This window comes from Crocodylus siamensis, chromosome 1 (genome assembly GCF_052110815.1).
Source record: "Crocodylus siamensis isolate JL-2025a chromosome 1, ASM5211081v1, whole genome shotgun sequence".
NCBI classification, from domain to species: domain Eukaryota; kingdom Metazoa; phylum Chordata; order Crocodylia; family Crocodylidae; genus Crocodylus; species Crocodylus siamensis.
In genome coordinates, this window is record NC_143395.1 from 130,803,874 (window position 1) to 130,820,434 (window position 16,561).

Genomic DNA, 16,561 nt, shown 5'->3' on the forward strand with positions numbered 1-16,561 from the left:
GCACCGCCATGTCTCCTGTATCAGCGTCCCTGCGCTTAAAAACGATGGTGGGGGTACTTGTTCAATGAGCTTTAGTTCAAGCACCCCCACACCATTTTTAAGCATGAGAACGCTGATATGAGAAGCAGAAGGCTGCCGGGGTGTGTCAATTTCCATTCTCCAGCAGACTCTGTGCTCATTAAATCTGAAAAAAACTCCCCCATGGGGAGGGTAATAAAGCACTGGAATGGGTTACCTACAGAGATGGTGGAATCTCTATCCCTGGAGGTTTTTAAGGCCTGGTTTGACAAAACCCTGGCTGGAATGATCTGGTTGGGGATGGTCTTGCTTTGAGCAGGGGGTTGGACTAGATGACCTCCTGAGGTCCCTTCCAACCCTAATTTTCTATGACTAAGTACCTGCCATTTTATGCACATGACCTAGATTCATGCCTAGGTCTCTCCCTCTGTCTGTCTGTCCATAACACTTTATTCATGCTCTGATCGTCTCAGCAGCCAATCAGAGTGCCCTTCACAGACAGCAGAGTGCTGCCATGACAGTGGAGACTGAGGGGCCAGGGGGGCAAGGCCAGCGAAGGGGGATGATAGAGACCAGAGTGTGCTGGCCTCACCCCCAGGGTGATTCCAAAGCCATGCCAAGGACTGGACAGAGGGTGGGGGAGCTGAGGCCAGCACCACTGGTCTCAGCTTCCCAACCCTGCTCCCTGCAAGCAGCAGAACAGCAGCGGCATGGGGCGGTAGGTGGCGGCACTGCATGCCAGCCCCCTCCCCCCGTCATTCTTGATGGGCAATTGACTAGTTCTGTGATAAACACTATGAACTGTACTGTCCAATTTGATCATGAGATGTGAAAACAGGTACTATACATACAGGAAGCAGATCAGAAGAATGGAAGATTTTAAATAAGGAGAGACTGACAACTTTTAGACTACTTTGTCTTGAAAGAACAAAAATAAGAGGTGACATGATTGAAATATTCAAACTTGCTTTATAGTAACAAAAAAAAATGTTTATCAATTTGATTTAATTTGATAGACCAGAACTAGAAATGAAAAACGCTTGTGTTAAAAGAACTTCAGTGTCAGTAGAAATTGTATTTACAGACAAAAGGATCAGATCTTACATTACAGTGTATTATCTGAAATAACTTGACTAAAGTTACTGGAGGTATACCAGAATTCTTTTAGTGTAAACAGGTCTAAATCTATCCCAGTAAACAGATTTTTGGTTAAACAGCTTATCAAAATGGTAGAATTGAGTAGTACGGTACAGTTAAATCAAAATTTGACTGACCATATGAAAGTATGTATGTTAATCATCTTATCACATGGGCTTAGTATATTTCCTTTTCTGGAAGGTGGGGGTAAAATTTTTGCTCATGTTTCCTGCATAATAGCTATGTGTTTTATTGTATGGCAAAACTTTTCTATGTTTAAAATTTCAAGCAGTTTAAAAATCAAGTAGAGAAGAATTTTTAATAAAATACTCCAGAAAGTTACTTCTGGTCCTACACTGCCAGTAATTACATAAATGATTTACTGCGTATTTAGTTCAGTTTACATTTAAACCACAAGACACCTTCTTAACTGTAACTTGTACATATCTTATTAAAAAGAAAAAGCAATTTACCCCTAGAATATCTTCTACTAACAACGTTTTTCTGGATTTGGCTACATATGCAGAAATGGTTGTGCCAAGGGCAATTGGCCCTGCAGGAATGAGTCGGGGTTGTCCTTCCTTAGCTCCAGGTGGTGTGAACACACACAAACTCTAGTTAGAAGGAAAAAAAAGAAAATGCCATTAGAGAGTTTGCCTGTATTTACTTAGCAATTTATATTCCAAAACAGTGGGGGCCAACCTTTTTGTCAGGCATGCCCCAGACCCCCCCTGAGTGCCAATCCAATCCCATCCCCTGCCTCTGTCCAACTGGCTGCTTTGCTTTCTGATTGCTGCCCTGTGCTTCCTGCCTGATGCTCTGTTTTCTGCTCCCTGCCTTATCTGTTACTGTGCTGCCTGGTCGTACCCCAAAATATGCTGCATGGCTCACAGAGGCTGCCCCATGCTACTTGTGGCGGTTGGCCTTCCCCATTCCATACAGTAAAAGAGACTGAGTAGATACATTTAAAAAAATAAAGAAATCAGTTCTTGTACTGATGACAATAATGCAGAGGTTGAGTGATTAACTCAGCTTCACTCGGACAACACCTCTGTCAGGAGTTTTCAGACCAAATTCAGCCCTGGTATAAGTGGATGCACCTCCTATGACGTTCAATAAAGATTACATTAGGACTCGACTTTGCCCTTCTTGCATGCAGGATACACTGCATATGGAACAAGAGCAGAAAATGAGAAGATAAAGGAAAACTACTCTCCTTGTAGAATACATTGTCTTGTCACCTTTGTATTAAAAAGATGTTTAACACACATGGATAATTCCAACTTCTTAATTCTCTTTCCCCAACCCCTCTTTTTTCTCCTCAGTTCTCTATATTTCTTGGATTCTCATACACAAGTGGATCCTGGTAGACAGACACCTGAATCTATGGAACTCACTGCTGACACGACTTCTGAAGATGCAGTAGTTAGAACAATTTAATGAAAGTCTTCCATAAAATAAGGATTATTTGTTTACAGCACTTAAGTGAATGGGGCTCAGAGAAGACAGTGTCCAACAACATAGATCCAAGTGCAGACTAAACTAGCAAATCTATTTTTCATCTTCTTTATAATCATCTATTCAAATTATAAAAGAATATAAAGACCGAACACAAGTAGCATGGTAGCTGAGCATCCCAGTTATATGCATGCAAAACTCCCCACCAGTTGATTATGCAGACCCAGTAGACTGTCCCTTTCCCATTCTGAAAAGAGCCCATCAGAGATCCTCTCTGACAGAAAGATAATGTCCAGAAGCCAGAACTACTGGGTCTCTAGGATCAGCCAGCCCTGCTTCACTTTGCATAAAGCTTGTAAAATTAAAAACATGGGTGAGAAGGCATAATAAAAGAAATGTGGCATTCTTCAACACTCTTATCGACATTGCTTGGTTCCTTTTACCACACAAAGGAAGAGCTGAACAGGAGGGGACCAGTTAACTTCATGACCAGAGAAATCTTCCAGAATAGGTGACCTGCAACCAAGCTTACATATAGCAGTATCTAGATGCCTGGCATAGACAGACAAGTCCTGATTGTTATCAGGCAGCTGCCAGTCACATGCACAATGAGATGTAGCAAGCACCAGAATCTGGTCTTGAGGCAGGCAAGTTCTAGGCAACAGAGTCTTGTGTAGAGACTCTGCTGAAGAGTTGAACTCCGGTCTCTGAAGAAAAGCTTGATTTCCAGGAGTTTACTTTTAGGTCTAGACCAGGTCTGTGAAAGATACACCCAATGAACTGTATCATCTAGGTGCAAGGGTTGGGAATTTAGGGGCAAGGAGAGAGAGGAAGTAGGGCTTGCTGCCAAATTTTGAGGTACAGCACCCCCTTGGAGATGCATTTTGACAGTGTTGGGGTAAGCAATAGCTGCACTAATCCCCATGGTTCCCATACCCAACAGACTAGCTTAGGAACTTGTGGCAGTTAATGGTGCCACTGCTCACCTCACTGGCAGAGGTGGGTCCTGATATGGCCCACAAAGCTCCTTGTGGGTTAGATCTGACCGGGGAGGAGCAAGGAAGTTAGTTTTTTTGGGTCTAGGCTACAAAATAAACATAGAATGGGTTTTTAAGTTTTCCATGACCTATTCTGAGGAACTGCTCTTCATCATCCACTCATCCAGTTAATGGTAAACTGTGATGATGTTCCTCCTGAAATGGAATAGTAACAGTGCGACAACCTTGCTGATGGCTCTGGAGTTTCCTGAGAATGACAATGGACATCTGACAAAACCCAGAGAAGAGAACACCAGCAGTGCCCTGCAGCGGCAGGCTTCCTGCTACAGGGAATGCAGGCCTGACAAGAGCTCTTTGATATATGCTAAATTCATCTGCATGGGCAATTAGCACATAGCAATAAACTCGGACGCAGTTTGCTCTAGAGTTTATTGCTCCTGGGCACAGAGTTTACACACGCACCCAGGACCACAGCACATTAAGCCAAAGCAGAGCAGCCTTGCCTGGCAGGGGGTCCTATGGATCAGCCTGTTAACCCAGGGCTGCTCCACCCATGCTCAATGTGCTGCAAAGGGGCTGGCTGGGGCATGAGGGTGCTACAGTGCAGGGTTAGCCAGCAGACAGCCCCACACTGTAGCACCCTCATACCTCAGCCAGCCCCATCGTTGTCTACACATTTCTTTTGCCACACAGAACTACTTCACTACAGGATAATATTCATCCCAGACAGTACTATCCTTACAGTGGATTTAATTAGTTTACTGTGCCCCAATACAGGCATACACGTAGACGGTGACACTTTACTGTAAAGCTAATAGTCAGCTCTACAATAAAGTGCATGTGTAGATGTACCCAGACAGACTAAACCCAGATCCATGCAAGCCCAGGACACAAGGCAGTGAAGAATGTGAAAACAGCTCAGGTAGGTACATTATTTATAATTTTACTTTATTTGTGGGCTCTGAAACTTTATTCCTGAACTTCCTTAACACTTTGAATATGAAAAATAACAAGCCTAAGAGCATGATCAGCCAGCAAAGAAACTGGACTTCTTAAGCAGCCTGTTTACTTTAAAACCATGCAGAGAAAGTGCTTTATGTTAGTAGAAATTGTAACATACATAAATTAATTGTAAATAGACGTTAATATAATCTGAAACAGATACTCAAAGATAAAAATAAAGTGCATAGGAAATTGAACTATTATTTCCGACACATTGAGTACATATACACATGTGCTTTACTGTGGAACTGATTAATTAGCTCTGCGGTAAAGCATCACCGTCTACATGACTGCCAGCACTAGGGTGCAGTAAATTAACTCTGCCATAAGATAGTATTGTTGGGGACAGTACTATAGTTACATTAGAGTCATTTGCTGTGCTACACAACACACATGTGTATGGTTCCTGGGACAGCAGCACTTAGAGCCAGGATGGAGCAGCCCTGGACCGGCAGCAGGCTCAGGGGTCAGTCACACAGCTCTGCATTTTGGGCATTCTCATGCCCCAGCTAACCCCTCTGCTGCTCCATGCATGGAGCCCAGCTGACCCCCACAAGCCTGCTGCCCACCTAGGGCTGCTCTGCCTGGCTCAAAGTGTTATTGACCCAGGCACACACACAGATGCTGAGCCAGAGAGCAGTTAACTCAAGAGCGAACTGAGCTGAAGTTTATCACGTCGCCTTAATAGCATGTACAGATGCACCCATTGTGATTATAAATTTCCTAAATTATCTTCTTCAAAGTTCCCACTAGTGTCAATGCCTTAAACTCAAATATCCTCTGGATTTTGGTCAAAGTGTTACTCTGAATAAAAAAGTGATCTTCTTTTCTCAAAACTGAATAGGTCAGTCAATATAATTTATGATTTCTGAAAAATTTAAAAGCATGAGAAATCACCTTTATAGATAGAAGCCTGTAATATTTTAGGGAGGAATTAAATACATTTTCCATTATAGGTCTGCAAGAAATAATCTATAGTTCTACTATCTTTATGATTCTTCCTGGATATTTTATTTTGTTTTGTTTACAATACAATTTAAATCAAGTTTACTATAGAAATAATAATCCCTATGTTAAAGGTTAACCCATAATGTATTAACAGCCAAATCAGTACAAAAAAGTAACCCTGAGGTGACTTCCACTGGAAACAAAACAAATATAACAAAACTCCTGCAATTCATTTTTTGTGTGTTCACTCATTCTCTCTCTCTGCCTGCAAGCCCTTTAGCACCTGCTCTTTGCTGACAAACCCTTCCCCCAGTGATGGCTGGCCTTCACTTGCTTGCAATGGGTGGGGGCTCCAACCTCAATTGTAACCCTTTTCTCCTGGATTCTGATCCTCTAAGCTGGGAAGACCTCCTGCCTGGGTGTCAGGACCTACCTGGGTCTTGGGAGATGGTGTGGGGAATATGCAGCTACAATATTCCAGGTTTGGGGGTGCTGTTGGAACCCAGAGCCAGCAACTGCTAGGGCTGAGCTCTCAGTTGGGCATGCTGCACTCCTGTGGCTGGGAGTCCCATCGGCTCAGTTGGGACTTCCAGCTGCAGGGGAGCCCCTACTACCCTTGCATATTAAAGCAAATTAAAAAGCTCAATAGCAACCAGTTATAAAGTTAGTCCACATTTTCAAGGTCTAACTTTATAGCTAGAGCTTTTAATGGCATGATAAGTATTTAGCAGGTGTAGCAAATCTTAAGGTAATCGCACACTTAACCAGTTAATTGTGTGGTACCTGTAATGTGTACAGGAAGCCTTAGAGGCTAACAGGTCCTTCAGTGAAAAGTAAGACCTGGCACTATGATGGCAGCCCCTCAGGTAGTCTTTGCTGTGGCAGCAACAGTTGGGGGTAGGCAGACAACAACGTGGCAGCAGCCAGGATCTCTGAGTCTCTGGAGCAGGTGAGACTGATGCCTCTGACCATTTCTCTCCCTGTCTGGCACTCAGCTCCCTTCTCCACCCCCAGTGCTCTCTGGCAGAATTCTGTCTAGGGCACAAAACGTGGGGCACCTATGCTCCTCTAAGAGTATATGTAGAGCACCAGAGGGGTGGGGGTTCCAGGAGTGAAAGGCGACAGGCGTCTTACTTATGCTTGGTTCTCAGAACCAGTCTGTAGCTGATGCTGCCACCGCTGGTCTGCCCACCCTGGCTGCAGCTCTTCCAGCAGCAATACAATGGCTGTGCACTAGCTGCTGCTGGAAGAGCAATGCCATAGGACTGTTATTCCTGCTGGGGTGCAGGCTCCACTGGGGTGGCAGGGTAATTATGCCACCCCTTCGAAGTTGGAGTACAGGGCTGGGACCCTGCTTACCCACCCAAGTTACACTACTCAATTTAGCAATGTTTTATCCCAGTAAACCAGAGCAGCTGATGTGTGCTTCTAAACAGCAAATTCCCATCTACTTTTAAAGTGCTTGAAAGTTAAGTCTGTCCACAATTTAAGATTTGTTTTATTTATTTTTTTAAGTGTGAATATGCTGCTTGACAGGGGTGCGAGACAGAATCCTAGAAACTGAATCCCTTTGTTTATTAACAGGAATTACATCATGATAATAGCAACGCAAGCTGACTTGTCTACTTGTATGACTAAGAGGGTAACTTCAGTTTCAAGACTCATTCCATTCTTGGCTTCTCCAATGAGACGGCTCGAGTTATCAGTTCCTGTGTATTTTTATAGTGGCGATTACACAGTAACCATTGGGAACCTGGTAAACTACTAAACACATTTCATGTAGAACAGTCGTAAGGTGATAATAGGTTTCTAGTTCAAAGCCAAGCCAGGGAAAGTCATGCTATTTACACCTCTACAAACCATTCAGTTCCTCTTTTAAAAGTAATTTCCATCCATTAAACATTAATCCCACCAATTAAACAGCAAACATAAACAATAGATTTTTATTCCATAAAAATAAGAGCTTGCCTTTGCTATTTTACATGGACATCAATCCTAAACTAAACCTTCCATTAATAATCTGTACTTGTTACAAAACTGTATTTCTATTACAATCAGAGGATCCTAGAAAAGTAGGACTGGAAGGAACCTCATGTGATCATTTAGTCCAACCCCTTGCTCAAGACTGGACTGCCCCCAACTAAACCATTCCAGCCAAGTGCCTGACCAACCTGTTCTTGAAAATTTCCAAAGATGAAGATTCCACAACTTCTCTAGGTAGCCTGTGCCAATGCTTGACCACCCTCATCAACAGAAAGTCCCTCCTAATCTCCAATACAAATTTCCTCTGCTACAGCTTGAGGCCATTGCTCTTAGTATTATCTCCTATGGCTAAACAGAAGAGCCCATCTTCATCCTCTTTGTAAATTGCCCTTCAGGCATTGAAGACCATTATCAAATCCCCCTCAGTCTTCCCTTCTCCAAACTACATAAGCCTTTTTTCATAAAGCTTCATAGGCCCCAAATCATTTCTCTCACTCTGCACTGGACACTTTCCAATCTGTTCCCCATTCTTGAACTGTAGGGCCCAAAACTGGACATGGTACTGAATAGAGCAGAAGACTTACTTCCTTTGATTTACAAGCAATACTCTTGTTAATACAATCCAGTATGCTTTTGGCTTCCTGTGCAACAAGAGTACAAAAATGGGACTTGAGCTTGATTCTATTTTATTCACAGGAGTTTTGCAACTGACTTCAACAGGAACAAAAGCTGGCCCAGACAATGCTTAACAGAAAATTATTTAATATTAGTTGACATTAAATGGATGCCTTGGTATTACATTATTACTGCATTATTTAATGTCTGGGCAGCAGCAGAGAGAGGAGGGTGAATTTATTAAAGAGAAGTTTGCATTATGTGGGTCAATGCAAGGTCAGATCAACTGTATTTGCTTCTTACATCCTCTTCTAATTTAGTAACAGAACTCCCCTGTTCTACTCCCCCTCTTTTTGGTAAGGAATGTAGTACCTGTGGATATAAAACTACAAGAAACCAGCCTATTGAAATATATATCAAGGATTGTCGGAAGACCAGATTTTTTAATAAAACCAAGCATAATTTGTAATGGTGACCAATAAAAATGACACAAAAATCAATATAGGAACATGTCCCCAACCAAAAAGTTGCAAAACACCCAAGGTGAATTAATAGCCAGATAATGTTCTAAAATCTTCCACAGTTAGAGCCAACTGTGTCTTGTGTTTAGACATAAACGCAAGCAAACCCCCGGCTAGGAAAAAACAGGCAAGTTAGGAGTGGTAGAAAAGAACAAATAGAAGCGTCTTAGTTTTTAGAGAAATATCAGTAACTTATCATAAGTTTGAAGAATTGTGCTTTTTCCTATGATATAATATATTAATGTTGGAAAAACCGACATATGCATTAATTGTGAAATAAAGGTAACAAATTAGGAAACTGTAAAAATAAATACTCTGCAATAAACCTGGATACTTTTGGTGGTACATTATAAACTAACCAGTAAAGAGCAAATGACCTAATTGCTATACTTTGGATGCATCTACAGGTTCAAATAGTGTGCTGGAGTGTATTGCTCCTGAGCATGTCAATTTCCACCAGTGCCTGGGACCACAGCACATTGAGCTTGTGCAGAGCAGCCCCAATTGGTAGGGGACAATGGGGGGGGGGGGGGGGGGGGACGGACTGTCAGCCTGGTGCTAACTCCAACCTAGATCAACATGCAAAGGAGGGGCTGGCTGGGGCGCAAGGTTGATTCAGTGTGGTGCTTGCTGGCAGGCAGCCCTCGCACTGAAGCACCCTCACGCCCCAACCAGTCACATCGATGTCTACACGTGTGTGGCAGGGAAGTAAATAACTCCGCCTTAAGATGGTACTTGCGTCTGGCAGTACTATCCTACAGTGGTGTTAATTAGTTTACTTTGGCCTAGTAGCACCACAAGTAGATGCTGACATTTCACTCTGGAGCGCCGCAGTACGTATCTAGTGTGGACATGCCCATTATAGTAGAAGCTATATGTTGAAAAACACAAAATAAACTGACTTATTTTCTTAACTTTTCTTCTCCTTCAAAGATGAAGGCTATTGCTGGAGACCTTATTATTGGGCAAAAAGGGTATAACTAAGGGAGCAATCAATGTATTTCATTACATTGACAAGGAGTAAGTACTAAGGAATAAGTAATAATAGAAATAATTCAGTGATAGAAACCTACATTTTCCAAAGTGACTGATGATTTTCAGGGTTCTCTGTCTGTAACACTGTAAAAGTAGCTTTTCAGGGTCTCAGGATGCCACTCAAAACTTGAACCTGCGAAAATCATTGGTCGCTTTGAAAAATGTACTCAGTAATTGTTTATATGGGATCTTTCCTTCTTCATAAATTCACTAGATGGCGCTGCACATCAGGCTGGAAGAATTTCTACAATTATGAATTCTAGAATAGTTCAAACTATATTTTCTCTTAAGCAAAGGGTGTGCATATATACTTGTGGCCACTGACAACCTTTTTATTTTTTTAATAATAAGGCTGTTGTAAACCAACATCTAAAGGGAGGATGATTTGTTTGTTATAAGCAGTTTACAACAGCAGAAAATAAATATGTGAAACTTACAAGGTAGAAACAACTGTGTTACTATTACATTTTGAAAACTAAGTGGACCCAGTTCGCATTTCATTATAAAACAGTGAGATTATTCATGTGAGTATCTAATCATTGAAGCACAGTTCACAAATATAAGGTTTACCTACATGAAAAAACATTTGCAGGACTGACTAGTACTGTAACAGATAATATTATACTTGGCAGAAAAACTTTTGAGGAACATTCACTCATACAAGTTTCAAACTTTTAGCATGTGCTTAAGTCCATCCTTATTTAGTGGTGCAATTAGGTACATGGATTTACAGATGCAATTAAGCACATGGATTCAATTCATTAAGACTTTAATGAAGCCCTTTAAATCAACAATTAAATGTTATGTTGAATTAGGGGTCATAACTACAAAAAGGTTCAAACTATGTGAGCACTTCCCTGGTTTGGTTAGAAACAGAAGGAAGAAAACAGGAAAAAGTCTTTTCTTTGAAAGCTGTGAAATATTACAATTTAATTACACATTTTTCCAGTCTCTAAAGTAAACACCCAATTTGTTGCAATATTCAAAACATTACGTACACCAACAACCACAGTGTTTTATTTGCATAACTGTACTAAAATGTCAGAAAAATGGATGTAGACTACTGCTAAAGGTAAGTCAACATGGCACGATATAGTGTAGTATTGGAATTCCCACGATTCTATGAGCTAAATGAGCTATTCTTTAAAATAAGGTAAATTAGGTCAGAAAGAGCTCTGTGCTAACAGCCACATTACTTTCAGTAACTGAATTACCTAAAATTGCTATGCTGCATTGTCGCTATGCTGCATTGCATTGTGCAGCATAGACAAGATCTAAGGAAACCCAGAGTCAGATTCTGGCCACCCTTTCACAGGGTGAACATGTTGCTGGGAGAGGTGAAAAATGGCATAGTGAGGTCCTTCTCTTCACCTATGCAACAATGCAGGAGTCAACTGAATGATGGCATGCACAAGATAAAACTGTTAACAATGCTAACAGTTCTAGAAAACCCAAAAGTGACAAAACAGACACTAGCAAAGGCCAAAATAACAGTAGCCACTGGGATAATGGGTTGTTTAATGATGCACAGTGAACGCTTTAAATTATTTAGCAGTTCCCAACTCAAATGCTGCTACCCTAGAAACTCTGCGGGTACTCCACCTGCCTCTTTCCTCAGCTGGAAACTGTATCAGGTACGTTGTACTGTACTACAGCATCAATACAATTGTTTTAGAAGAGGCCAAAAGAATTCAATAGCAGGCAAAGGCAAAAATATCATGTTGAACAGTTATTTTCCATGTAGTTTAATTTTTTTAAATGTAAAAGCAAGGATATAATTCCTTTTAAAATTGTGGCTAGCATGTAAAATGTCTATAGATGGGCACCTTGTTCATTTAAATACGATAAGAATTTTCTGCAGAAGCATGCTGTCCCTTAAGAGAAAGTACAATAATATGTATTTGATACAAAAGAGAATATGACAAACTAATCCAGAGCTTTTGAATATATTATTTCATTAGGCATACGTGCATTCTCACAGTATTCCAATACAATTTTCAGGGAAGTACAGGAAAACCTACCCATGCTAAAAACAACCGTACGAAACAATTTGTGACTAATTCACAGTATCCATTTTCAAAATTGTAATGACATGGACATTTCCTGCATCTTTCAGCATTAAAAAAATAATGAATGACATGAAATAGTCACTTGCAGGGTTTTGTTTGGTAAGCTTAAATGCCTAGTTATCCAAAAATCAGGGAAATTTCTTTTCTGCCTGGTAAATAAATTCATAATTTATAATCAACCAAAGGTAGTTGCTGGAAAACTTGTATCAAAAAGTTACTCTTTAGCTAGGAACTGTACATGTCAAGCTTCTTAGTCAGATTTTCCAACAAGTTCATTCAAACTATACAAATAAAGATTCATAATGGAATCTAGAGCTTAAGGGAGTGGCTGTCCTCATTCCTTCCTTGACTGCTAACGACTACTTGATTTATCTAGAGCCACGGATTTATTTTTTTAAAGATTTATATCCCACTGTATCCAAAAGGTTCTAAGCAGCTTACAATAGCAACAACAACAACCCACAGAGAGGATTCCTCAACCACCATGCTAAAACCTAAGAATCACAACTTCCCTTCCACTGCCTCCAACTACCAGCTCCCTGCTCCAACCCCACACAAGCAAGCCCTCCAGCCAATCACAATGCTACCTCTCAACTGCCCTTCACATGTACAACAAATCCTTTTCATACCAGCCCACTCCACAGCTCCCTGGCCATTCACCCATATCACCTGCTACACATCCGAGAAAGATACCCTCCACTCTCCCTTAAAATCCCCTTCAAGCCCACATTTATATTTGCCACAAAAAACAGAGCAAAATACAGTTAAGTTTTGTGTGTGCAACACAAATAACTGCAAAAACGCCCCATCACTTTCCAAAGCAAAACTGGAAACGAAATAAATAACTTTCACAAAATCAGTAGGAGTTAAACACCTTGCTGTCTCTTGTGACTGACAATCTGTCATCCCCCCTTAAGACCAACTAAGAGCGAACAGAATAAAAACTTTATTAATCTTTTCAAGGACAACAATTTCAAATTTAACATTCAATCACAACTACCTGCAGATTTAGGCTAACACATTGTTATTAAATCACAAGAGTACAAATATGGATCCGTCCCAAACTTCACTGACCCCAGTGCAAAAAACTCAGAGTGGCTTCAATGGACTTTGGATCAGGTCCTTGATGAACAGGTGGAGAACAGGTCATCACTGGAGATCCAATAACATTTCAGTGACTAATGGGATAAATGGTGAGGTTTTTTAAGTGTATGCTGGGTTTTCTTCAGGGTATAGTTAGATATATGAGAGCAAATCGCCTCACCTGTCTAAAAAGTCAGTAACAAAAAACAGTAGGCCAGAAAGTGTCAAGGCTCAAGGCAGATGCTGCAGGGGTTAGAAGGCCACAAGGAACTCTTCCCACTTTGTTCTGTCCATGCAGAAGCTGGGCATAATATAAACTGTTGACCTGTCAGAGTTGGTGCTGCCCATTTCTGCAGAGGGTGGGGAGGAGAGGAGGCAAAGGCCACTGTTTAGTTCTCATGCAAATACAACTCCCACATCTGGCAAAAAAGACTCAGATGCTGCATCTTCCCAATAGATGGCTATATTTCCTGCAAGCTCCTTCAAATCCTGGCTGGTTAAGTGCAAATTTTACCACCAATTTGGAAGAGTGATTAGACATCAAAATTTGACACAGAAAGCTGAAGATGGTATTCAGTAGATGGACAACAAGACGTGTAACATACTCCCAGTGCAGAAAAGCGATAAACCTTTTCAGGGGACCCTTGGTGTTTTTATAGATTCCAGGAAGACTGGTTTTTAAATAATAATGGGTTATCTTGATTAGATCAACTATTTAATGAACTAGAAGCCCAAAATGAGATCTGTTTCTTCTTTTTCAAGAGCTACTGTAGAACATTTATTTCAGCCCTCTGAATGGGGTATTATCAACTACTTTATATTTTGAATGGATTAAAACATAGTTTCAAGAGGTGTACTGCCCCTCTTCTCCCCCATTAATTTCTGTTTTTAACAATCACCTTTTCTATTATTTTATACAGGGCTTTCTCTCCCTCTTTGCACAGTGCAAACAAGGAGGGCAAACTAATGGACTATCTGGAGGTAAATTATTAAAATTGGCTAAATGTTAAAGCAAACTAAAACAATGGAAAAGTGTTTTTCTTTTCTAATCACTTCCAGTTAGAAGGAGCTGGAGCTGTATCTTGTACCAACTGCAAGGCATAAAGTTTTCAGACAAAAATGTAAGTTTTATTGTATTGTATTGGAGCCCCATTAAAGCACACATTCCAGCCATCAAGTAGCTGCCAAGTTTTATATGACGGTACCTGGATAAAACTGTAATGATGATAAAATCTTAATGCAGTCTAAATTTCAGACAACAGTAGAGCAATTATGCTTCCAACAATAATGGACTAAATTCAAACGTATTATAATTACTATATGCAATTAAATTACACCAGAAATTAATATAGATTTTAAACATGTATTTCTATTTCTTTATGCTTATCACTGACTTAGTTTGAATGTAGGTTACTGCATTCTCAGGTTGTAATCTGACAGCAACAGGAAAAACAGTGAAATACTAGAACCTGAAACTCAGCCAGGTTAAAAAAATAAAAAGGTCACAATAAGTACACATCTAAGTTAAATTTTCTCTTTTGGAGAAAAACATCTCTGAATGAAGAAATGAAATTTGGCTGTATATTGGAGGGAAATCTGTATAAGACTGCAATTTGCAGCTTCAATTAATGAAGTTGCTAGACTCTAGAGAAAAGAGCACTGCTATATTTGTAAAGCTAAAAGAAAACATCGATTAAAACTAAAGCCCTTGACAGCCCAATGCTCTAAATTCAGTAAAACTGCATTTACAGAAATAAAAATAATGTAAAACTAATACTTAGCACTTAGCTTGTATTTCCTGCTAAATGATGTACAAAATAAGATTACGGTATCATTGGGGAAATGGAAAATGCACTTTTAACTGTACAGAAAAGCAGCATCTAAATCCAGAATACTTACATTATTGCATTCTCCCAGGAAATATAGTGCAAATCCATCAGCTTTTGTAGCTGCCAAAGCAATAATAAAAGAAATAATTGTACTCAGAGGGAGACTTGAACTTATGCAAGTTCTCTGAGGTGAAACCACAGACTCATTTCTCTTAGGACATCAGTTAAACTTCTAAAGGTGAACTAGTAAGTATTGCTGTATCCCCTGAAGCTACCCAGGGACCCTGCAAAGTTAGTGGGATATGGTAATACTTTCTGGTTTTCCCATCATGAAACATAATTAGAAGCTACAACCTTTTGAAGCTTAACGAATCCTTACTTCATGTCTAATGATTATTATGTTGCATGAACATAAATCACAATATATAAATTGGCTAAAAATAAAATTCCACATTATAATCATATAGGATATAGTGTACTTTCCATTAACGGAAGAAAAGGTTGCTTCCCATATACAGAAGATAAAAAATGCCTGTCCTTAGCACGGGAAACTGTGCTGTCATTAAAAGTGAATATGGGAGAACAGATTCTACTTTCTGTACAATCTGGGGAGAAGGGTCTGAATTTTTTATTATCTGCTTTATACTAAATGTATTAGGATACTCTAAGAAATGGATACCTGTGGACAATTATTACAAGTATCATGTAGTGTTGTGAGGAACATAGCCAAAGGCTTACTGCTTTAAGCATACAAAATGTATAACAATACCCTAGAAATAAACTAGTGGAAGTATCTTACTGCTAAAATGAAAAAGAAAGGTTGGAAAAAGAGAAACATATCAGCCCTAAGTTTTTTTTTGTTGCTTTACACAATAGGTTTAAGGCTGTGGATACAAACAGGCCTCTCTCTTTCAATGTTTTATACTCAGCAAATGCACAGGTCTGAACAGTTTCCTTAGTTTTGAGAATAAATAAGACACTCAAATCAGGGCATTTCAGGGGAATTATTACATTTGTGTCAATTTAAAGTCAGTTATCCATCTATGAGGGTTTGACAGAAACAAAACCCCACTGTCTGATTGCTTAATTATTGGCATCAGCCTGGTATTGCTGACAGTTAGTGAGAAAGGTGGTTTGTATCCAAATTCCAAAGTAATTTCAAAAGAGAGTATTACATGAGTCTTGGACACTGTAAAGAACACTGTAAAGCAATGAAAGAAAACTTGGTCTGATTACATTAGGAATACATCTCTGCTAGCTTTTCACTTACGAATGACTAACAGAAACCAGTACTAACTGGGTTAGAAATAAATCAGTACCCAATATTCATCCAAGTGACATTCATACACAAACATGGTTGATTTGCAACATAAAACAGAACAACATTCCCTTTATTACAGACCACGAGAGTTGTAGGGAAGTGGGGGTAAGGTTACTGGTATTTGAGAACCATGTGATGGAAGCATGCCTGTACAAATGTTTTCCATGCAAATCTGACTACATTCTGGATACAGACATTAAAGGAAGGATGCTTTATTAATTTATTTTTTCTCATGTACTGTATCTTATCTATAAACAGACAGCTATAGCACACAGAAAAATGCTGCAACTCATACTGACTTTTATTTTGACTCCTAGGAAAAAAGATACCCAAATTGTCTTACTTTGCTTAGATGAGGGGGCATTACTAGCAGAAAAGTTACTGATAGTTATTTTTATTACCTGCTAAATGGATATGTCAGGCAATACCGTAAAACAGGATAATAGAGTGATTTATTTTAGAGATGGCCCTGATCTTGAAATCAGAACCACAGCTGAGTTAACATTTGCTCCATGGGCAAGCTTCATTGAAATCAATGAGGTTT

At 39.9% G+C, this 16,561-nt stretch overlaps 1 protein-coding gene across 1 annotated transcript in view; it reads right to left on the minus strand.

The window, feature by feature from the left end:
• Positions 1 to 16,561, minus strand: part of PDE10A (phosphodiesterase 10A) — a 606,111-nt gene that overhangs the window by 66,670 nt on the left and 522,880 nt on the right. Inside the window, exons 8-9 of the mRNA XM_090042732.1 lie at positions 14,767 to 14,816; positions 1,629 to 1,769 (exon numbers count right to left, since the gene is read on the minus strand). Of these exons, the coding sequence (XP_089898858.1) occupies positions 1,629 to 1,769; positions 14,767 to 14,816 (191 nt within the window). The remainder of the gene's footprint in view (positions 1 to 1,628; positions 1,770 to 14,766; positions 14,817 to 16,561) is intronic.